The sequence below is a fragment of the Taeniopygia guttata genome, chromosome 9 (genome assembly GCF_048771995.1).
Source record: "Taeniopygia guttata chromosome 9, bTaeGut7.mat, whole genome shotgun sequence".
Lineage (NCBI taxonomy): Eukaryota > Metazoa > Chordata > Aves > Passeriformes > Estrildidae > Taeniopygia > Taeniopygia guttata.
Genome location: NC_133034.1, coordinates 15,071,296 through 15,095,462, shown reverse-complemented (window position 1 = coordinate 15,095,462; position 24,167 = coordinate 15,071,296). Strand labels below are relative to the sequence as shown.

Here is a 24,167-nt window from a genome sequence, read left to right as displayed (position 1 = left end):
TTGATGAGCCTGGGTGGCTCATCTGACAGGACCAGTGACAGAGCAGAAGAGCTCTGTGTTGCAGATGTGGGAGATGGAGGACTGGCTTCAAAGCAGCAGCTCATAAAGCTTTGAAGCTGGGGCGTGACAGATCAGCCACTGTTTTCAATGTTCTCAGCATTCACTGGGCCAGACCTTGTGTACACATGTATCTCTCAAGTCTCTTCTTTTTTTCAATAGTTTTGTCTTTATTACAAATTAGAGATGTGAGTGAGTAAATGACAACATAAAAATTGATTTTGTATGGCAGACATGATTCTTCTTTGTTACTTGCTGGGAGCTGCAAACAATTTTCTCGTTGTAGGACTCTGTAAAATGGGATTTACGAACTTTGTGAGCCAAAGCACAGGCAGAACTGCTGATGTAAAACATTCTATCAGCAGCAGTTCTGCTTCTGAGAGCAGGAGCTCTTCTGCAAGAATAGTAAAAGAAGTTGGAGGCATCCTTTTGTAATTGGATCTCTTTCTTCCTTAATTCTTTGTACGTTCCCACTGTCTCTTCCCTGTCCAAGAGTAGCATGTTCTGGCAACAAAATAATCCCTGTTGTTGTTGCTTTCTGTGTCATCTAGGACAGTTTGATGCTACAAGGTGATGGGGGGAGTAAGAGGGCAGAACTAAGGGGACTTTAGAAACAGGAAACAAAAAAGCTCTTCAAATGTATTGGCTTTCTTCTCTTTTTCAAATCTTAATTTCTCTTAGAAAGACTTTGTGAAGATAAATGAGAGTAGAAACATTTCTTTTTAAGAATTCAGGGAAGCATCAAAATGATTTTCATGCTTCTTAAAAAGCATTTCTCACATCTAGCTGAGCAGCCTGCACACTGCTAAGCATAGTAGCAGGATTGCTAAAATAAAATAGTGTGAAAATATGTTCTTTCCCTGTTTTGCTCCCAGTGCTATGATAGTTCTATTGCACTGATATGAACAGTTCCTTTGAACAGTTCCCTTAAACAATCCCTTTTTTTCTCCTCATCTGGCAGCAGCTAGTATCTGCAGTCCCTGCAAATGGGAGGGAGCTTTCTGATCACACAAACTTTTAGGTTTTTTTCTCTTTTTTGTAAACTGATGTAGAATTTTCCCAACATTCTTAACACTTCTGGCTGCCCAGGAGTGAAGGACACATGAGTGGGATGTTCAGGAATGGTGGTGTTTATGTTGCTCTGGCTGATTTCTGGGGTCTGATTGGCACTTGAGCTCACATTAAGGAAACTGAAGGGCAAGAAGAGCTGTCAAAGCTTTTGAACCTGTTTTCTTACGCTCACACAAGTTAGTACATTAGTTTATGTTGACTAAGTAATCAAGTCTCAGTATTAAATTACTGCTGAACAATAAACCCCCAAATCTAATCCCCTGCAACTGTTGTTCTCAGGAACTGATGTGGTGTATTCCAAGATGTGTCATCAGAAAGAAAAAGCTTTTGTGTTTGCAGTACTTCTGGTGCTTTGCTGGTAACAGAGAGGAATGACCTTGTTGCCTTGGCTCTGAAAGATGATTAGTTGTTTTTCTGTCCTGTTTGTTTTCAGTAGGATGTATTTTAAGCATTTAGCAAATCAGTTTGTGCTGATGAACTTGGCACCTTAGCTCTGCTCACAGGTGCCAGGGGAACTGGAGACGTGCAATGCCTTGATGTGTCTGACCTTTCTAACTTATTTTCTACCTGGTTTCATGTCCTCAGGGCCTGGGGTTGTAAAGGATCCACTACCACCGACAGCCTGCTCCCTAGGATTTGCTTATTCAGCTATTGTTTTCCTGGGAGCTGTGGTTCTCTGCTGGTGCCAGGTTTGCCAAAGTCCTTTTAAAAAGCAAGTTCGAGAACTAGATTTGCTGCTGTGTGAACTCTTGTGGCTTTGAACAGATCTGTCCCCAGAGTGAAACACACACAGGCATGCACAAAAATTGCCAGGTTTTATTACCTGAACAAAAGAAACTCGTATCCTGAAATGTTTGACCTATTGATAATTCTGGTCTGGAGGTCTGCTTCCAAGGAGCTGTTGACAGAAATAATCTTCTTTTCCTTCCTGCAGTGTGTGCCTTTTTGTTGCCTATGACAAATTAGTTGTTTCTTAGTGACATCTATCCTCTAAACTCTCTTGTTGCAATGTCCTTCCTCTCTACCCTTGCCACATACCCAGCCCTTCTGCTTCTCTCCTTTTTCTTTATTTTCTGTAAATGTAGGTTCTGTTGTGCCACTGGCTGCTCCAGCCATGCCACATTTCTTGGTTTTGCAACAAGTGCTTGTCTGCACTTAAGTGTTTTACCTCTTCTCATGTCCTAGATTCTCTCCCAGTCCTTTGCCTCTAGATTCACTAGGTCATTTATGCCCAGATTCTTGCTCAAACCTAGAACTAGTTGCTCCAGCCCACATAGCACAGCTTTGACATAGCTCAGTCTGGTTCAGTTATTTTGTTGTCTTCCACTCTTGGTAGTGTTTTCATCACCTATCTGATCATTGTCAGTGTATTCTTCAACAGATTGTATTCTAATACGGCAGACTCTGCTTGTTGCTGCGCACAGCTGTTCTCCTCCTATGCCTTGCCTCTCAGCAGTTGCAGTTGTGGGGATTGACTTTCCTGACATGTTTAGAGCTGGTGTTCAGCTCAGTCTCAACAGTGCTGAAAGAGAGAACTTTTAGTCTTTCTTTTCAGATCCCCCAGCTCATTTCTGAATAGCCCTGAGGAATCCTTGGCCATTGTTCCAGCCTGTTTGCTGGACATCAGAGCATGCTGAGTGTGGCCCTGTTCTTGCAGATGCTTTTCAGCCTCCCTGGTCTGTCTGCACAGCCAAACCTCTCATGTCTCAATTGCTCTGATCTCTCCCTGTCCCCTGAATGTAGTTTTGTGTTCCTCCATCCACACTGGCACTGTGGCAGTGGCTCCTTCCCCCTTGCTGCTCCCTTGCTTCTGGTCCTGCTTTCGTATCTTGTCCCACCTCAGTGGCATTTCTCATTCATTACTGAACTGCCACCTCCAGCCTCCACTTGGCTTATGTACCATATTCCTGCACTTCCTTCTCCTTGGCTTACATGTGAAAGCCACTTCCCAGCAGTGCCTACATTAACCATACCCCTGAACCTCTCCTTAGATACCACATGTACGAAAACTCAGCAGAATTAGGCTGTTTGCAGACTCCTGAGCACTACCTTGGCCTGCCCTATTTTGTGGTACCTATCTCCTTTCTTAGCAATCTGCCCATGAATCTCTTTTACTTTTTACTCTGTGGATGTTTTGGGAAGTATTTTCTAAATTTGGCCACCAGTAAGTCCCTCACAGGGAGTCCTGGTCCCTGGTGAGGATTCATAGCTCTGCACTAACACCGAGTAATAATTCTTTTGTGTAAATTGGGTGGATTTTTTTTTAGCTCTTTTATCCCTTTCTCCTGGCTGACTGATGCCTGTGACTGCAGCTGCCTGTAATCCTTGTCTCCTTTCCTTCTAGGGAACGACAGGACTGCGAGATTGCTCAGGAAATCCAAGTGAAGCTTGCGTTTGAAGCGGAGGAGCGCCGCAGGCAAGAGGAAAAAGACGAGGTAACCTTTAAAGCTGCAGGGATGGCAGGGCTATTTGTAGCAGCCCTTTCAGGGCAGACATTTCTTGGTCAGTAGCCACAGGAGTTGACTTGCTTGGTGGCAGTCCTTGTCATGACAGATCTCTGTATGCGCAGAGATTTTGGGGAGTCCTGTTACAGGAATAAGATAACAGTCATAGTCCTCACACTCAAGGGTCATAAGGGTTGTTGATGACAGTGGCCTTGCTAATGAAGAGGTCACATAATAGGGAAGTCTTGCTGAGGTGTTTATTGCCCCGTTGTAAGAAGTTGTAATTGTTTATACGCTCTGAGACCTGCTTGCTTTCTGAAATGCAAGACAGGTACTGCTCTTGGGAGAATCCTGGGCCATTATTTCTTTGTCTTTAATGGAAAGATTTTCAGCAGGATTCTCAGCCCAGCCATCTGTTTCTGGCTTCTCCATTCTTCAGTTGCCTTTCAGAGCCTGAACACCCTGTTACAATTTCTTGCTGTAAGGAATCTGTAAGCAGATTCCTTTTGTGACTTCAGAATGTTTCTCTGCTCCTTTTGCTTGAGAGTGAGTGGTGGGTTTTGTTCGTGGTGAACAAAGGGTTTTGCTTGTTGATCACCTCAATGGATCAGCCTGTCAGATTGAGTTTTCAAGAAACCGGCAGAGTAGAGAAACTGTGAGAGCCTGGAGTTTGTCCCCCTTTTTGATATCAGATGGTTTCTGAGAAGCCCGAGTTGTGTCAAGATGTTCAAGAGGCGCCTGGTGGCATTCCCTATATTAGGAAGAGCCTGAACACAAGGCTGTATTTTCTGGCAGAGCCTGAAATAAGAATCTGCCCTTACCTGACAGATGTATTGGGTTTTTTTGCAAGACTTCATATTCTTCTTCTACCATTAATTCCAAGCAAGTACTGAAAGGCTGCCCAGACAGATGGGAAGGGCTTGGCTTCCAAGAGGAGCTTGTGCTAACAGGGTGGGAGGAACACTTTGGCTACAGAATTTCTGTTTAAAAGGTAGTGATCTGTCATATTTTGATCTGTCATATTTTTATCAGGAAGGTGAAGGAGATGCAAAACTAGTGTTGACTTGTGGAATTGCACCTTTCCTTCCTGCTTTATGTAGATAAATTCAGGGGTGTCAGGGGTCTGACAACAGGTCCTTGCAGCCTGTGAAACCTGCCTGCTGACCATCTTGTGCAGTTGGGAGCAGGCTTCAGCTGAGTGTGGCTTAAAGCAATGAGAAGTCATAAATATTCTCTCTTCCTGCTGGTACATGGGAAGTTCCCAAGTGTGTCTGAAATGTAGCTGAGGACTGAGGCAGATCCTTTCTGGAGTGCAGGTATTTTAAATGAGGCACTAAGCCTGCCTGCCCTGCCTGCTTATGAATCCTGTTTGTAAGAAGTAGTTTGTGTGGATTTGCAAGTCCTGAGCTGTCTCAGTCCTGGAGATAATGTGCTTTAGCTCGTATATTTATAGACTTACAGTACTTACCAGAAAGGTTAACCTTGTCAGGGGAAGGAGTTTGTGGAGGTTTTTTTGTTTTGTTTTGTTGTTTTGTTTTTGTTTTGTTTTTCTTGGATTTTTTTTTTTTTGGAAGGAGCCTGTGGCATCCCCAGATTTTCCACAAAGCTGGTTTCAGAGCAGATCTTACCTGAATCCTGAAATGATAGTTTGTACTTGAGCAGTCATCCAATGTCCTCCAGTGCTGGCTTGGCTCTGGAGGGTGTTGACTATTAGTTTGCATTTCAGCCATGCCTTTCCTGCCTGCAGTGTTCGCTTTACATGCATGGCTCTGTAAAGGTCCTGAGGATTAGGAAGGCTTAAATGAATAGCATCCAAAGGGGCAGCATGCCCTGCTGGCATCTCCCAGCTTTACTCCCTAGCTCCAGACTGGCTTCACTGACTCACAAGCTCGTGGGCCTCAGAGGAGCAAGCCCCTGGGAGCTGTTTGCAGTTCCTCGGCCTTGTTGATCCATTACTCATCTCAAGGGAAAACCAATTAGGAAAATGGAGTGCTCTTCTCTTTGGCATATCTACCAAAACTGTGACAGAAGACAAATGGCTGCAGTCCCCTCTGTGCTCCTGCCTTGTGCCTAGTTTGCTCTTCCTAATGTCCTTTCGATTTTCTTTTCCTTCAAGTCTCTGTCTGTCAAACTGATGCATTCCCTGCCTGGCATCCTGTAGTCCCTGCAAATTACAGCCAGTGTGAAGTGAGTTCATGGTTTGCTCTGGGAACTCCTTCCAGTCAGAAGTGCCTTTAGCTGGACAGTCTTTGTCTCTGCTTTTCTTTCCCTGGCAGGGTGCAGGGAGGAGATCAAGCCCACTCCTGTTATAGGCTGTGCACTTCTGTGACTTCCAAATCCTTGTTGAAGGCCTGAGGTTGCACATGTAGTCTCTTCTGCCCTGCTTTGGCCATTAGGGCTTAGCAGGCTTGTGTGCAGAGGAGTGGGAGCCTGGGAGTTTGCCATGGTGCTGGAATCTCAGTACTGGGCTGAGTTGACTACTGGTTGAATACTGGTTGACTCCTGGTTGCTGACATGGTCCCTTGTGTCACTCATTAATTTGAAAGCCTCATCCAGTCCAGGGGTTGAATATGAGTTAACTGCTCTGTCTGAAAAATTAAACTTTTTTTTTGGTAAAGATTTTAATAATTGAATAAAGAATTTGACCAAAAGAATCTGGAGATACTTTTTAGTGGTGATTTAATGTCTGTTTTCTTCCATCTCTGCAGGATATTGCCCGTCTCCTACAACAGAAAGAACTGCAGGAAGAAAAAATGCGCAAGAAGCACTACCCAGAGTCCCAGGGACACACATGCTATGAAGAGAGCTATTATGCAGAAAATGGAGGTATGTTTCTGCAAGATAAAAGCTCAGGGTCATGGCAATGTAGGTGAACCTGGTGATCTGACAACTCTAGCCCTCAGACTCAACTTTAATCTACAGTCCTGCATTTAACACTGTAGCATTACATCAGTTTCCGGAGTCAGAATCAGATTATTTTATAATTGGGAAGTATATAGTTAAAAAAAAAAAAAAAAAAAAAAAAAGCAGAGAAGACAATTTTAAGCAGAGAAGACAATTATTGTCCTTGAAGGTGGCCTGAATGACAGGGACAGGTAGTGTGGTTTGTGTATGTGCAAGTACAGCCACACATGCATTTTTTAGAAGTGCTTGTAGAAAAAGACAGTGGCTGATAAGGTAGTTACTGCTGTGTGACACCAAGGGTGTGGGGGAGAAATGTTGGTGAAATTCCATGCTTCATTTGAAGAGAGACAGTTCCATGTGCTCATTTGTGATGCTGGCACAGCTACATGAAGGAATAAATGCTGGTTCATGGAGATGTGTTTCAAAAATAGCTCCTTGCAGGTATGTACCCAAGCTGTAAAATTAGCACAACTGCCTTGAATGACTTACTGAAGAACAAGGTCATCTCCACAGAATGTCTCTAATGTGATTATCATCTGGGACTATACAGTGTGGAAATGATTTGATCCACAGTGCTCTATTGCTTCTTTTTGGTCGGCTTCTGTGATTGAATACAGACATTCTTTAAACTGGGAGGAGAGAATCAGGGTGTATTTAATTATGGAGCAATCTGGGGATGGCTTTGCTATGCTGGTGGTGGTTCCTGTGTTCTTTTTTCAAAAATGTGGTGGGGAAGATGGGTTGCTTTTGATTAACAGATTGTGAAGATGAAGATCAAACCTCATTTCTCATTTTAACATCAATGCCATTGGCAATTTTAAGGTCCTTTATTTGAACTTACATAAAATATTTTAGTTTCAATTTGGAAGAAGTTCAAAGATAGCCAAGAAAGTACAAAGCACAAAGTTCAAAAGTGCAAAACAGTAACCAAGTGGAAACTTCATGATCACAAGTCCTTCTACATGTACAAAGCTGGGAAAAATTGATCTTGGAGTCCTACAGCCAACCCACTCTTCAGATTTTCAGAATTAAATGGGAGAAGTCTGAAAAAATACAACATGGGCAAAAGTGTGCATGCAGAGATGGTAGGACAAAATGGATTTTTGTAACAAATCAGCTGATAAAGCCTGTGACTTCCTGAAGTAAGACTGTGGTTTGGATTTGGAGAGCAGGATATCTTGTGGGTCTAAGTTTTCTTCCTGCAATAATCCATAATTTTGAAGGTGAGGCAGGAGGTGTTTGCCTGACCAGTCATAGCAGTGGTGCACTTGATCTGCACTCCTTAAAAGCTATAAAGGATTGGAATGGATTTTATTCCTGGATCATCTAGCTTGTTGTTCTGGGAACTCTTAATTACTTGAGCACCATTTGATTAGGCTTCAGCAGGCTTGGTTTGTGTTGTCCTGGTTAGTTGTAAATTGAAACAAATAAAAAGCCCTTGCTTTGTTTAAATTGCTTTTGTTTTCGTGGGGTGGGGTGTGGTTCTGGTAGTTTTTTTATTGTTTGAGACTGAGATAAAATTTATCCACATCCAGGAGGAATGTGGATTAGGCCTATTGCTCCAAAGCAATCTGAGCTCTTTAAAAGTGGAAAAATAAACATGAGAAAAGGCAGAGTTCCTCCCAGAACTGCCTGTGCCATGAAAAACATTTTGGTGTTCACTCAGTCACTTGCTGCTTCAGAGAGTAACACCAGGGTCTGTGGAGTGTTTACATGGCCCCTGCAGAAGGTGCCACAGGAACCAGCACCTGTTGATGAATTTATCACCCTGAAATACCCCATAACCAAATTATCTGCTTGGGTTGTCTGGCATGGTTGTGTTACCTGCAGCAATCCTTTCCCAGCACAGCCAGGCTTTGCTCTTTTGTGTTTTCCTGCTCTCTGCTGTTGTATTTATTGAGCTTTTCTCAATGACAAAATTGAATTAATTTTTACACTCTTGTGACTATTGTTCAAAAACTGACTCTTGCTTTCAGGCTCTGGTCTCTGTTGTTCAGTAAGTCACTTGGATTGTTTGATTGGGTATTTATATTCTGTAAATCATATGTATGATCTAAAACTGAACAGAAAAAATCCAACCAGTTAAAGAGCAACCACAGCAGTTCCTGTTACACTTCTTGGACTTTTAAAAATACACCTGTTCTGGATAAAAGTCACACAGACTTGTTTTCAAGGCGGACTTTCTGTAGGCTCTATTTTTGCTGGCCCTGAAAAAGTTTTTTTCTGAATAGAATGAGTCGAAGGGAACATTCAGTTTTAGTGTGAGGTTTGTTTTTCTCTCTCTGAAAGCTAGATAGATTGTGAGACAGAGCTATTCATTAAAACAGAATGCAATTCATGTGCAGTGAAATCTATTTTAAATATTTTGAGGTATTATAAAACAAACTCTGCTGCTGCAGGGTTTTTCTGGTGGGGGGTTGTGTGTGTAGTTCTGTTTCAAATCAATCTCTGCTTCAAGGCTTTTTGTTTTTCATTTTGAAAAGCTGCTGTAGAGAGATAATAGTTCACTCAATGCAATAATTTTCTTAGCAAATAGGTTAGTTGAAAAAATAAATCAATTAGTAGATTGTATGCAGGCACATTGCTTCATCCTCATAGCTGTTTCAGGTTTATTACTGAAACTAAAAGCAGAGAAAATTTCTACCTGCTTTCTGGAAAGCAAAGAGGAAACAACCCCACCAAAATACCAAGTAAGCAACTTTTCTAGCTACAATGCTGAGGTCAGGAGCCTGGGTTTTCTGAAGTCTTAATCTGCCCTAAAATTTCTATCCACGACTGTCTTGCATTCAGAGCTGAAACTTCTTTTTGGACAATGAATAAGTGCAGGCCCTGAAACTTGCGGGTGTGCAAAAGATATGTGACAGTCTGGTGGAGGATGTTTGGATGCTGCAGCTATCCTGATCTTGCTTTTAAAGAAAAAAAAAATTCCTATCCTATCTGTTCTCTTCTTTTCTGCTTTATGTGTGTCTTTCCCCCAGTTAGGTGAGACTTTTTTCTGTTGAAAAACCTTGTGCCTTGTGAAGCCAGGGTAAGGCTTACCTGTGCTTGTAAGCCAGGGTCCAGCCTGACCACTCTGCTTGGCCCCTCCTGGCCTTATGCCCCTCATTGTCTCTCAACTTTTCAAGCATCCTGTGCCTTTCTTTGCAAATCTTTCCCAGGTGGTTTCAGGATCCTGCAGTAGTGATGTGTCATCAGGAGATGAGCTGCTCTCTTGGCAGTTTGTCAGCCCCAGTGGCATCATTTAAAGTCATTTGTCTCTGTATTGACTTGTCCTTGTCTAGGAAGGGCTCAGACACTTTTGGATTTGGCCTGTGCTTTCTGCTTCAACCTTGTTGCCTCTTGTGCTGCCCTGCTAGCCAGGCTGCCATTTCACCGTGTCCTCTGTTGTATCCTGCAAGCCTTATCTGTCCCTGTTATTGTTCTTTCTTTCATCGTGCTCTGCCTGCATTTTCAGCGCCTTATATCAAGCTCCTTCCTCTCCCTGCTGTGGGTCTGGCCTCGAACCTCCATTAACCCCTGCACCACTAACCCCCTCCTTGTTTGTCCCCCCCATTGCTCAGAGCAGCCCTGGGGTGACCCCAGAGAGCAGATTTCTGAACCTCCCAGAGCACACAGTCATGGCAGGTGCAGGCACCAGCAGAGAGAGCGCCGAGGATCCCCCTCGCCTTTGCCCGGCCGTGCCCCCAAACATGGGCACTCCAGCTCAGAGGGCCACCAAAGGTCTCCTCAGCTGAGAGAGGCCAGCAATGGCCATCAGCAGGAGCAGAAGACAGCCAGCCAGGGAAGGTCCAGGAGACATCTCAGCCTTGACCTGGAAAGAGGGACTGAGCCCCGTGCCTATGATCGCAGCAATAGCTGGGAGCTGCAGGAGAGGAGGACAGCTGGCAGGGAGAAGGAGAGGAGACTTCTCAGTCCTGACCTGGAGTTGGAGCATGGACTCACAGAGGAAGAACAGCACAGCAGAAAGCCACGAAGGCAAGGCAGAGAAAAGCACCTTCCCCTCCTTGAGTTGGAACTGGAGGCACAGCAGGACACCTGGCATCGGGGTGGCAGACAGCACCCTGAGAAACACAGATCTCACCATCAGGGCCACTTGTCACACAGGATGGCATGTGACGAGAAGCTCTATGATGCTGAATCTAGAGATGACCATAGGAGGGGTGAGGCAAGAGCCTGCAAAGGGGCAGGACACAGGAGACACTCCCCCTCCCCTCATGCTGTGAGCCAGGGGAAGGTTGGAGACTGCCAGCGAGACCCAGGTAACCAAGTGATGGGGAAGGTGTGCTTATATGTGGGGATGGACCTTTGTGTGCCCCATACTGGTGTCTGAGATATGTTTGGCTTCCTTGAAGATGCTTCTCTTCAGTATCTACCTGCAATGTTTACACAGGGAATCTTGCCTGGGTTTCTCCCTGATTTAGCAGGATTATTCTTATCCATTAATGTTCTTGCTCTATATCCTGATGTTCCATGGCATTGGAGAGGATGAGTAAGAAGGTATTGTTGGAAGTTGTGCCCTTGGTATCTTTTTGTTTAAGAAAACAAATTTCTTCCCCCCACCAAAAAAACCACCACAACATCTGCAAAGAAAGACCCCCCCCAGAAAACTCCAGCCAACACCCAGCTTTTGTTTTTGAGATACATTTCGTGTGGTGGCCTCCTTGTACAGGAGAAAAAAAAAGGAACGAAACCCTGAATGTTAGGTTATGGTTGTATTTTGTGGAGTTGAGATGCAGGACTGTAAGTGAGGACACTATGCTTAAGCACTAAAATACCCAGTAATTTTCATACACTCCCTATTGAAAACCCTGCTGGCAACTTAATTAATTCACTTTGGGCAAAGTTCACTAGTGGCACTGGGCATCCAACTGGGTTCTATTAGAAAGATTCTTGCCAAATTCTGTGTAAGTGGAATTTGCTAGGAAATGTGTACTTTGTAGTTCTTGCTCAACAAGCACTTGGCTTTAAAGATCCAGATCCATCTTTCTACTTTTAAAGCCACAGTGGAGTAGGGTGACCTAGTGAAAGTAAGAGTTTAGAGATCTATGTCTGTTACAGTGTGGGGCAGTTTATGCTTTAAGGCATCTAACTAATCTTCACATGAATAAGGTGAGGAAGATAATGTGTGTCTGTCTCTGGAGATACTGGGACAATTACTCTTCTTTCTCATGATACAAACGCTTTCCTTAGGGAAATAGAAGGTGTGAATCAGGTTTAGCTTTAAATTAGCAGAACTTTATACTTAAAACAAGAACTGAACATTAGATGAACTTCAAAAATGCTTACTTTTCTGTTTTTTCATTGAATTGTAAAATTCATGGGTCATCCCAAGGAAGAAATTGTCTGAAAACTCATATGAGCCTGTCCTGGGTAACACTTGCAGCCCATGCTACTTCAACAGTGTGTTCAGACTGTTGTGCTCATATCAAATGTTGGGCTGCTCTCTGCTGCCCAGTTTTGCCACTGTATTTGCATCAATGCAGAGAATGACAAATTATAATTCCTTTGCTAGCACTGCTGTCACCAAAGACTGCTTCAGGGCACATGGCCTGTTCTGTTGGGGAGTTGAATTTGTTATCTGAGACAGGGTGTGGCAGGTACTGCTGTGTGCACAGGGAAACCTCCCTAAGGTGTGTGCTGCGCCTCAGCTGAAGGTGCTCTCACACCAGTGGTGGGGCACGTACACTGTGATGATCTCTGGTTCTCTTGAGGGGTGGGGGGTTTTCAGGTTGCTGAGGAGATGGTGGGGATCTCCTTACCAAAGAATTTGGAGAATGGTTGAGTTGATTGTTTTCTCTCAATTCTGTAGGCACTAATTTGAGGGGGAGGAAACAAGCCATGTACGATGGACCCCGAATGGAACAGGAGTTGTCTGATGCAGAGATTGCTCGGAAGCTGCAGGAGGAAGAGCTCCTGGTAAGGAGAGAGGGTGCAACTCAAAGGAACTAAGGCAACAAGCATGGACAACTTTACTTTGTAAACCCTTAATATATAAGAGTGACTATAAGACCTAAGGTCTTGTTCCTGTACATTCTGCTAATTACCTTTGTCTTCTATACATACAAAAATGAAGTGACAGCTGGCTTCTAACTAATTTTTAAAGCCTATTTTTTTTGAAATAAGCACCCCAAAACAAAAGTACTGAAGCAAAGTGATATTAAATGGACGTTTCCAGGGAGCTGAAGATGGCATGTAGTCAGTTTAAGCAGCTCACAAGTGAGAAAGGCCATTGCCCATCTTTGAGAGAGAAGGCAACAGAGTGGGAAATGCAGTGTGGTGTGGCCAGGCAGATACTGAGGGCAAAATTCAGCTGAAAAGCTGAAATGGCAGATTGGAGTTGGGTTGTGAGGCAAGTATTAGGGTAGCTAAGTGTATTTGGAGAGGATGATGGTGTATTTGTATGGGCACCTACTTGCCCTGCCCAGTAGGTTATGAATATGATTAATTCAGAGATGGTAATTTTTTGTCTGTTTTACTTCCCCACTTTTTCCCTCCTCCAGGCTAATGAAGCAGATCAGAAGGCAGCTCAAGTAGCCCAGGATGAGGTGAGCAGCAAGTCAAATACTTGTGGAATTCCTTTACTTGCAGAAGCTGCTAAACAGCCGTTGTTTTCTCTGATCCTCTAGTTGTTTGTTTCTTTCCTTGTAGGGGAAGCCTGGGTCTCCAGTGGGATTTTCTCCCAGATGGGTTTTGTGTATATGCTCAGGCTGGCCAGGCAGAGAGTTGCACTGCCTGTTGCAACCATGACAAAAGCAGGAAGTTCATGGTTCTGTAAGAGCAGTTCTTGTAACTAAGCCCATGGGAGACTATCCGAGATGCTGTGAGACGAACCACCACCCCCTTTAAGGGGAAGGGATAGAGGGCAGATGGCTTTGCAAATGCAGTTCTGGTAAATCAGGGACATGCTGTATGTCACCAGTCTTAATTTTACCCTGTCGTTTGATTTCTGATCACAGATGGATGAAATCCTGGATTTGCACCCTTCCTATTCAGCAGCTGTCCATGGGAAAGGGTTTGAATAGCTCAAACCCACAAGAGCAGTAAAATTGCCTGACAGATTCTGTGTTTCCCTTCTAGGAAATTGCTCGTCTCTTGATGGCTGAGGAGAAAAAGGCTTTAAGAAAAGAGAAAGAAAGAGAAAAGTCTTCCTATGAAAAGAGGAGGCATGATCAAGATTGGAAGGTATGCCAGGCTTCAGGAGACAGCACAGATAAGGTGCTATAACGTTATTCCTATTTTCAGGGGGAGGTGAGTGTGTATGGTGAGAGCAAAAGGTGGTGATGCATCTAAAAGCTCTTGCTGTCTGTTACTCACCAGCTTCCTGAGCCTTTTGGAGACACCTCCTTGCTTATATGCTTTTGGCTTCAGCCTCCATCAAGGTAGTCCTTGGGGCCCTGGCCTTGGAGGATGGCTCTGGATGTCACAGCACCTTGTGGCCTTCCTGAAGCACTGTCAGTCCCTGGTACAAGACCTTCCCTTTGCTGAAATCCTGACTGTAACAATAAAAGCAGTAGTTGGTTCTGTTTGTGTAAGGGCAATGAAGCTGTTTCAGCTGTCACTCTGCCTCATAACTGGCTGTGTAATGAAAGTCCCGAGTTTTGGTATACAAAACATGCCTGGTTTTGGTAGGAGTAACACCAGAGAGACTTGGCTGACCAGCATGGAAGGGGATAGGAAACAGCACTGCTAAGGTGCTAAAGGGGATGTGGTGTTAATCTTGGGGCCAAATGGCAGCAGCTCTGGTGTTTTCTGCCTCCTTACTGAGTTTCAGTGGTTGCAGGAGCACAGCTGCCTGCAGCTGGTCCTTCCTGCTCATCCCGGCCTTGTGCACAGTCATTACACCCAGACTGTTCGGCCCCAGCTTCAGAACAGTCCCTTACTGCTGTCACGTTTTAGTGCAGAAATGGAGTTTGGCACAGCAAGGCTGAGTTTTTACTGCAAATGAGTCCTGATGCTGCCATTTGCATGTCTGGCTGTAATTAATTTTGTGTGTAAACCAAGCACAAAAGGGCTGTGTGGAATTGTGGCAGTCCCAGTGTACTGGCTGGTGTCTGGCAAGGCACACAGATGAGCTGATTTCCTTTCTTCCCATCAGCCTGATGCAGGCGACTCCACGCGCTCAAGGTCAAGAGAAGGGCACGAAACTCAGCGACACAGAAGTGACAGGCCTTCAAGGTGAGCTTGAACTGGCTGGCAAGAATGTGGAATGCAGTTGGGAAGCTGCTGAGAAGCTGAGTCCTAGGGAGGAGGTGTGGGATGACCAGCCTGACCCACCCAGAAGGGACTCGGTGGAGAGCAGTGTGATGGGGGACACGCAGCTCATGAGGTGTTTGGTGACGTGCGTCACTCACTGTGCTCGTGGCACTTGTCCATCTTGGCACCCGTGCCCAGTGCTGACAGAGATTGATGAGCTTGTGCAGTGACATTTGTTAAATGGCAGAGAAACATCTAGAGGGTTAAACAGCTTCTGGGGATGTGAAACCAAATGTCATCTCTAGGCAGGAAGGAAAAATCACTATACATTTGCACAGCTGCTGCCTTGGTCCTTGCTCCCAGTTAAGCCTTGTGCACAGCTCCCACTGGTACTTGTGAACACCACCCTGCAAGCAAGAGCACTGTGCTGTGGGGTGTCTCATCCCAAACTGGGAGCATGCTGTAGCCCAGTGCTGCTTCTGAATCCCTTTATACTCTGGCTCAGTGCTCTTCATGAGGTACTAAACCCTGAAAGTGACCCCAGTGGCCTTGAGTTCCATTCCAGAACGAAACCTAGAAATTCTTGTTGAACTTGCAAAAGAAAGAACAAATGGAGGTGCAGGTGGAGATTGAGAGAGATCATATTAAAATACTCTGGGGGTAAGACTGTGCAAGCATTAACCATTTTAAAACGCCTCCCTTTTGAGTGAAGCTTGCAGTAAACATTATAATAGAAATTATTTCCTGATAACTTAAACCATTATTAAATGAAAGAGATCCATGACAAGCAGTAAATGCTCTGCTTTTCTCACTGCAAGAACAGTAATGGGCTGACCTCAGAGGAGCTGTTGTGCAGATGGAAGGTCTGGGCCAGGCATTAAGCTGACAGTAACAGACCAGACTGCTGAGGTGTTGCTCTAGCTGTACTGTTGTGACTTGGAGTTATTTCCCAGCGCTCCTTTGACATTTTGCTTGGCAGGTCACAGCCTCTCCTCGATGACTTTGAACACTCTCGGTATTACACGAGCCAGCCCAGCCCCTTGCGCCAGATCCCCAAACCTGAGCACTCTCCTAAAGGTAGGACCAACCCCGGGGCTGCCCAGCGCTTTGGTTATTGTCAGCTCTTTCCCTCACACAACGAGCTTGCAGGGGACAAAGTGATAGAAAGTGATGCAAATAAAGAAGGGGAATTAATGCCTCAGCAGGCAGGTGATGCAGGGCAGTGTTTGGGTTGGACTTGCTGAGCACATTGCAGGCTGTGACACTAAAAAACTGTACTGGTTTGCCTGGAATTTGTCAAGGTGCTGTCTGTATGTTCTCTGTGATCGCTTAAAGATGAATGACTGTAAGTACGCATAGCAAATGACAAAGAAATATGAAGACAACATTATGATGGATTTTAGGTGACTCACTATTCTCAAACAATCCAATGCAAGACAGAACCTCACCTGTCTGGCGAGCAGATGGCATGATCAGACACAAACTTGTCCTGAGAGCAGGCTGGTTTTATTCCTGTAGCATCTCAGCGCTGCTTTGTTAGTTTGTTTCCTGAAATCACTTGGCACAGAGCTGTGTGGGTAGGGTCGCCCCTGCAGTTGTTTTAAATCTGAATGCCCATTGTCTGAGTTGTCTGTAGAGCCTCTGGGGAAGGAAGGGGGGCAGTCTGAGTTTAACTCAATCTCAGATTTCTTCCAACTCCACTAGTGAGACTTAAATGTGGGCACTTTCCCCTCCAAAATTTAGTTTGGTAAACATGTTCTGTCTTCATCAAGCAAGCTGAAAGCTGATGGCACTTTGTAGGGCGTGTTTGCTTTAGTGAGACTGTGCAATGGGGCTGCAGCACCATTCATACCCTAGAAGAAATGCACATTCTGCCTGTTTCATGGATCTGTCCTTCCTTTTGCTTGAGTCATGTAACATGTAGTTCCCATTTTGTCTTTTGACTTTACTAGTACACTAGAAGTCAGACAGACAGACAAGAGAGCAGGCCAGGTAAAATATGACTGCAGGTAGTAATTTTTTCACCAGGATCTAGCCTCACAGACTGTTTTCTTTCTGTTTTGTTTTCCAGGTTCCCGTAGGAAGCACTAAACTGTGCTAACCTTTGCTTTGGTACTGACTCTTCTGTAGCAAACATTACTGGAATTGCCAGGCAACTTTCTTGATTCCTGACCTGATGGGAGGCCCACTCTCCACTCCCAGGATCATCTCTTTAAGTGTCATCATATTAAGGAAAATTGTTTGTTTCAATTTCTTACTCATCTGTGATGACTTGAGCAGTGCAGTATAATCTAGCTGCCACTGAGCTCTGCCAATCAACCAGCTGGCTCAACAGTTCCCTCATGCATTCTTTTGGTTTTTTTTTTTTTTATTTTTAAGTTTGGCTGGAGCTCTCATGAATAGGACAAATTGAGATGCATGTACAATGGAGGAAAATTAAAGGAGTTGGGTTATGGCAATGTAGCAGAACATCAGAAGTGCAAGTCCTTTTTACATTAGGATAACTTATCAAAGAGAACTATAAGAGGAACTGAGTTTCTTCCTGTGTTGGATAGGACAGCTGAGCCAGCCTGACAGTCATATGAGCTTGCAGGAAGGAGAGAGTGTTGTCAAACATATACCAGCAAAAACCAAACCCTGAGACTGGTGAGGCAGAAATGGCCTGTGAAACAGATTTTTTTTAACTGCTGTATTTCTTTCTAGAGTTTCCAACAATCTGAGTAGACTGTGTATAGGCATTTAGCTCCAGGATATAGGATAGAACAGTTAAAAGGAAAGACAATTCCAACTGAAATTAGACCTTGTGTGCATGACTTAGCATTGGCCAGGGAGTTCAAGAAGCTGTGAACTGTGGTTTGGGAAGACTCATACAAACAGATCTGTGTGTCCAAAGGGACCTCTGTGGTCACCTGCTTTGAGCTTCAGTATGGTAGAAGCCAAGTCAGATCTCCTGTAACTCTCAGCTCAGTTGCTGATGCACTTGAGTAGAGTAACTTGTTGCTGAACTTGGATATGTCTTGTAAGCATGGGGCTGATGGACAGAAGGCCATATGGGCATTGAGCATCAAATTCAGAATCTACAGTTACAGGCAACCTGAGCCAGACATGGAGTGCTGATCAGTCCACATGATGTCTGTGCTGACTGCTTTTCCTCTCCACTGCTCCATCCAGCACCCCAGGCAAGCTCCAGTCAGGAATAAAAAAATCATTGCTCTCTAGGGCACAGCAGGCTCTGCAGATTTGTTGCCTGTACATATTTTCCCATGCAGTGATTCTGTCCTGGCTTGTTTTCCCTCCACTCTTTGAAAATAGTATTCTCTTGCACAAAAAAGTAGCCTTTTCCCCTGGCCTCCTATCATTTAAATTCTTTGGTCTTTATAATAACTTTTTTGACATAATTTTCAGGTGTATTTTTAAATCACAAAGCTGAACATCTGGACACTGTCTTGGAGGGCAGGGCAGGCTGGTTATTCATGGGCCAGCCCAGTTCATGGCAGAGAGCTTGGCTGCCTTGCCCCTGCCAGCACCGAGTCTGTCTCACCATTCTCTCTGTTGTCTCTGGCAGCTGTGGTTCTGCCTCTGGCTCTGCAGAGGAGGGGAGACACCCGTGTCTAGGGCAGGAAACATGGACTTGTCCTCTCCACTGATCTGCCTGGGAAAGGGGCCTTGGCAGCTCTCTGGAGCTCTCTGGCAGCTCTCTGTTTGGGTGTGGGGAGGGAGCACCTCGAGGAAACAGGAAGAGAGCATGGCTGTCTGCTCTTCCTCTAGTGCACAACTCAAGCCCCAAGGCAGCTGTAAGGCTTTATCTGTGGCTGTTCTTGGTCAGGATAATCACTGGGCCAAATCACTGGGAAGACAGGGGAACCTCTTTCTCATGTAAGTTGCAGGGGCAGGTTTAATAGCACATAACAAGGCCATGTCTTGCCTTGACCAACAACTCAAGAGACTTCCATCTCATACTCCTACTGGCCCATTGGCAGCAGTTCAGTACCTGTGAGGAAGCACATAACCCCAGTGGATCTCTGCTCCAGGGATACCCTAACCAAAAACCTTCCATGTAGGACTTTGTGTATGGGCAGAATCCTGCTACCTGCATACCCTTGCTTCCAGACTGTGGCTTTCCTGCCTGCATGGGCTGCTAAGTGACTTGCAAGGTCTTGCTTGCTGCTGCTTCTCAGGAAATATCCCAGTCAGCAGCTAGATTTTACTGTCCTTGCCTTGTTCTCGCTTCTCTTTCTATCTCTGTCCATTCAGAAGTGTTTATGTTGTTTAAAAGGATTCAGGAAAAAAAAACCAACATAGATGCTATTTTTTTCTTTCTTATTTGATAACTTGGCCCAGTGTGGCAACCTCATGTATCCATGTTTTATTTTGTAAGAATTTATTTTTGTATTTCGTGTAACAATCAAAACTTCTACTGCTGAAAATGCCTTTTTTTTTTTTTTCCTGTGGGCTTTTTCCTTCCATTGCCATCAGAGTAATTATTGTTGTGAAATGGATGCCTGGTGGGTTTGTAAGAATTAATACTTTGTACAAACTCCCTAGTTCAGGCACTACTGCTTGTACCACCTGGCGCACTTGTGAAAACTGGATGGAGAAAAGTCCTGCCAAATCAGAAAGAGGTTGAGCTTTGTACTGGCTGTGCTTGCAGAAAACTGGTGATTCTCTGCCGAAGGCATGGGGAAATCACCAGCTGGAAATTCAGCCCTACATGGGCCTCTGCATCTGGCTGTGATGGACTTTCTTACACTGCAGTTGGCTGGTGTAGCTTTTGTTTTAACCTAGTCAGAGAAGTCATGAAGACCCTAAGCACTCTGACATTCAAAGAGCCTGTCAGTTCAGGAGGGGTGTTTGGGAGTATTCAAGTTGTTGGTGTCAATGGGAGTGAACAGCAATGTGAGGGAAAACTCTGGTAGATTTAGTTTGGAAGCTGGGTAGTCTGAAGAACACCTCAGTGCCTCTTCTGTGGAGGTGTAGGATCACCTTAGTGGCCAGTCATGCTCTCTGGTCAAGACACCAAGAGACAGGAACCCAAGAGAAGGATCTCAGGAGCATTTGCTGCTTCCTTGGATGCCTTTGGAGGGTGCTGAATGCTTTATGGGATATTTTGCTTGGTATTCTCCCTTAGTCCTCATCCTTTTTTTCTTTCTCCCTACCTTTATTCATTTTCTGTTCCTTGTGTTTCTCCTGTTTTGTTACTCCACAGTCCTGGTGAAAAGGGGGTTCCTAAGGCTTTGCTAGAAAAGGGAGAGAAATGCCAGAAATGGCAGCTGAGGAAAGCAGGTAGTAAATGGGATAAGATCAGAGCAATTGTTCATCTCGTGCATGCTGGGATCCTCATGCAGCCCTACAGGTTAGAGACCTCCTGAGGCAGATGTTGCAACTGGACTTGTATCTTTAGTGACTACTTTTGTAAAGGGATTCCATGGTCCCACTGGGGTCAACAAGAGTTAAGATTACGGATGAACAAAGAGCCACTTTCCTTGGGGCTCAGTGGCCACAGTTCTAAGAGTCAAGAAGATGCAACTTGTGTAGGTGAGATGCAAAATCAGCACCTTGGACATGTGTTACTGCAAAGAGGCACAATGAAGCTGATCTTTTAAAAAAACACTCAGCAATATTTCTTTCCTATGACATAAAAATGTTTAGTATGTTGGTTTTTTACTTGTTTACTCTAGCCAAGTTTCAGTAGCTTTGCTCTGGATTTAGTTGCATATTGGAGTCCTTGCTGGGACTCCTGCCCAGGTTGTTTGGGTCCTGCTTCCCTTTCTGACTCTGTGCATTAACAAGGCATCCAGCACCACGTGGAAAATTCATCTCCTTGAAATCCTGGCACTTCCCAACCTTCCTAATAGGCTCATCTCAGCAGCAAGAGTTCTCAGCACCTCCTCACCTCCGTCCAAAGCACAATGGTCTGCAGAAGAGAGGTTGGGTGACCTGGAGGGATCGTGCCTTACACGCAGGGATATTCGATGTCTTCAGCAGGCTGACCTGAGTCACCTTGCTATGAAACACTGTCTTAATGTGGACTGTGCAGCTTCCTGCAGCAAGAAGCAGTTGTCACAGGGATAGATCCAACAGGTTGATTTAATCTTTTTTTAAAGAACTTCATGGGTTTGAACTTGGTGGGGTGAGGAAATATCAGCTGTTAAGGGATAGATGAATTCTCATCATTGAATTTCTCCTCTTGGGGAAGAAGGATAGAAGTTAGATGCTGCAGTCTGCTTCTCTCTCTATAAAAAGGATCTTGTATGTACAGTATTTTTATATCTCTGCATTCCCATCTATCAGGATTTGAATCAGAATTGATAACATTCTCTACTTATGGAAAAAAATGGGTTGTTATTTTTACAGTGCTAGACATCTGTGCGTTTATTTTGTGCCAAATTACAGCCACTGTTACATTCTAGTGTTTTCATTCAGTTTATTGCTGTTCATCAATGTGTATATTATATATTTTTATTATCAGGGTTTTTATTTTATTTCATATTATCCTGTATGCAAACTAACTGTGGATTGCTAATTTATATATGTATAAAGGGGAGCACTTGGAGACAGTGTGAGGATTCCCCTACGTAGTTTACACTCTGGTAATTGAGCACAGCCAGTCCATGAAATTCACTGTTTCCTTCCCAGAGCAATCTCCTGTGTGTTGGTCCCCTGAGCAGATGGCTCCTGCTGTCCCTCCTGGCAGCACTGGCACTGCAGGACTGTGTGGGATGCAGCAGGAACTGGAGCACAGCTCCCAGCACAGCCTGATGGGTGCCTGAGCCCGGTGCTGCCTGAGCCAGGCAGGAATGCCCAGCAGGGTGGTGGTGTCTGAGGTTTGCTCTTTATCTGTCCCCAGCCAGTGGACACTTGGTTTTGCCCCACTCTCCCAAGGTGTTCAGGGCTTAGTTTTGCAGTTGCTCTGGGAGGTGGGTATGGGACATATCCCTCACGTGGAGCACACCATGGGTAGCTTGTCTTCTTTTTGTTGCAGAGGACAGGCATAAACCTGCAGATATCCCAATTTGCTGCACTCCAGCACATTTGTGGCTGTGCAGCACTGCTGGGGAGGTACTGGCTGTGCTGCACACAGGTGCCACTTGGACTGCCCTGCCCAGGACAGGCGGAGGGACATGGATTTCATGTTCAGGAGCTGCCCAAGCCTCGGTTTTTGGGCTGGAGATACTATCAGCCACCTCCTCCCCATCAGTAGCACAGGGCAAGGCTCAGCTGGGCAGTTTGGGCTCTTCAGGAGAGTCCCAGAGAGGACAGTGGCATACACAAATGAGTATTTTCTACTTCATGGGAAACAAGTTCCACTGTATCAGTGTTCACTCTAAGTAGACTCCATGGTCTGTCTCCAGCTGCATCTGTGCACTGCAATATAGCTAATTGCCTCAGATAAATAACTGCAGTTGTCTCGTTTAGCTCTTCAGGGTAAACTTTCAGCCTGTTGAATCTAAATATTAGCCATGCAATGAGGTGGATTAGTCAGAAGGCTTAAATTCCTCAGAGCTGCAAGTGTATCCTGCATTGTAAAAGCTAATCCTTAAATATGAATTGCACACTTACAATAATCTGTCTATGCAAGCCTATTCTTGGTTTTATTTTGACTGTTCACTCTATAATTTTACCAGGTTTGGCATAGAACTTCTGAATGACATTTAACCAAAGTATCATGTCTGTGTGTGTGTATAGCATGTTTTGCTTCTTACTCCTGAATTGTCATAGAATGTAAAGGGAACATTGCCTTGCCCCATTTTGTTCAATAAATCGCTGTATTTTGTTATTCACCTCTTACTTCTGTCCCTCTGTGTGCTTTTCTGGAAACCTAAGTGGGTTACACAGAAGCAGGGGAAAATAAGACTTTGTTCCACCCTTTGTTCCTGAAACCTAGCTGCTTCTACCAACAATTATGTTCTTCCACTGTAATAGATGTAGCAAACAAACAAATTTGTATTTAATTTGATTATTTTGTCGACAGACAGATGGAAAAAAGGCTATGTAATATCTTGGAAAAGATCTGGACTGTTTCATTTCCTGAGACTGTGATACTGAAAAATAAAGCAGTATGATTATTTGCAAGGATAGGATGTTCTTATTTCATTAACATGACTTTTAAGTTTGCAAAAAGCCTGCTAGAAGATTCCCTCAGACAACATGTACCTACAGTGGTGGGACAGAATGTAAGAGGGGAAAAATGGCAAATGCCTTGGGACTGACTGCTGTCTTCAAAGGCATCAGCTGAGGGTGCAGCCACATGCAGCTCAAACATGAGCAGACCTGATCCCATTGTCATGTCACATATTCAGTTTGTGACTGAACATTCTGAAATAGGGAGAAGGTTACACAATATAAATTCCAGATCTTGCATCTGGACTATTAAACCTTTCTTAAATGCTTATTTACTCATTTCTCTCTGCTTGCCAAGGATAAGCTTTGCACAGTGAAGCAGAGAGTCCTTTGGCACCCCAGCACAAGGTGCACCAGGCTTCCCCTCTGGGCCAGGGGCTTGGGCTGCACAGGTGAGTGCTCTGACTCCAGCAGAGTTCACTTTTGGGTTAGATTAGGCTCTGTCACAGCATTACCCCAGTGCTTCCAAGTGCCTCGATGTCATCTTTACCTTCCACCAGCTGCATCTCAGAGTCCCTTGGGCATTATCAGTGAGTGGAAGTAGAGTCAGCAAAACACACATGGCTGGCAGGGGTTGTAAAAACAGGGCTCTTGGGAGTGCCAAGGGCTCTGCCAGTTTACAACCCATTGCAGCCTCTTGTCTGGAGTGACTGGGGCAGCCTGTTTTCTCTGAAAGGCTTCTTTCATGCCAGCCTTGGCACTTGTTGAAGCACTAGGCTGTGGTGGGAGCAGGGCCAGCTGGAGCCCTGAGAAACATCTTCCACCTGGTGCAGTGCTGTGCACATGGAACTGGGTGTAGGGACCACAGAGCAAACACTGAGGAGCCCCTGGGGACTTTTTTCTGTACCAGGAAACTTTGGTCTCAATTTTCAAGTTACATGCAGCTCCCAGGCTGTGGGTGTGGTATGGTGAGTGGGTCCACTGTGCCACTGGTGATGGATCAAGGTTTCCCATGTATCCTCCTATTGGTGTTGGGATGTCTGACATGGGAAGAATGATGTGTAGGACCAATGATTTTAGAGGATTAATTAATTACTTTATTAACTTGTATTATACTAACAAAACATCACTAACTAACTAACTAGAAAACTCCTGACTCTCTCCTGTGAGTCCTGACACACACATGGATTTAATTGGTTAATGAATTTAAAACACTATTACTAGAATCTAATTAAGTAATTACTTTGGGTAAACAATCTATCTACTACATTTTACATGGCTGTAAACACAGGAGTAGCAAATGAGGTAAGAATTGTTTTGATTTTCTTTTCTCTGCTTCTCTCACAGCTTCTCTCAGGAGAAATCTTGAGACAGCTTGAGTCTCTCTCTGTTCAGAGGGTATGTGAATACCACATCCTCCATCTGTGAAAAAAGTTA

At 44.6% G+C, this 24,167-nt stretch overlaps 1 protein-coding gene across 2 annotated transcripts in view; it reads left to right on the top strand.

The window, feature by feature from the left end:
• CCDC50 (coiled-coil domain containing 50) overlaps positions 1–22,745 on the top strand; it is a 43,231-nt gene extending 20,486 nt beyond the window's left edge. Inside the window, exons 4-12 of one of the 2 annotated variants that reach the window (XM_041718057.2) lie at positions 3,473–3,563; positions 6,281–6,398; positions 10,037–10,735; positions 12,286–12,392; positions 12,977–13,021; positions 13,554–13,658; positions 14,572–14,651; positions 15,649–15,746; positions 16,741–16,919. In XM_041718057.2, coding sequence (XP_041573991.2) covers positions 3,473–3,563; positions 6,281–6,398; positions 10,037–10,735; positions 12,286–12,392; positions 12,977–13,021; positions 13,554–13,658; positions 14,572–14,651; positions 15,649–15,746; positions 16,741–16,760 — 1,363 coding nt within the window. In that variant the 3' untranslated portion in view covers positions 16,761–16,919. Of the gene's footprint in view, positions 1–3,472; positions 3,564–6,280; positions 6,399–10,036; positions 10,736–12,285; positions 12,393–12,976; positions 13,022–13,553; positions 13,659–14,571; positions 14,652–15,648; positions 15,747–16,740 lie in introns of both variants that reach the window. The other variant, XM_030279903.4, reaches the window with a different exon arrangement.
• Positions 22,746–24,167: the final 1,422 nt, after the last annotated feature.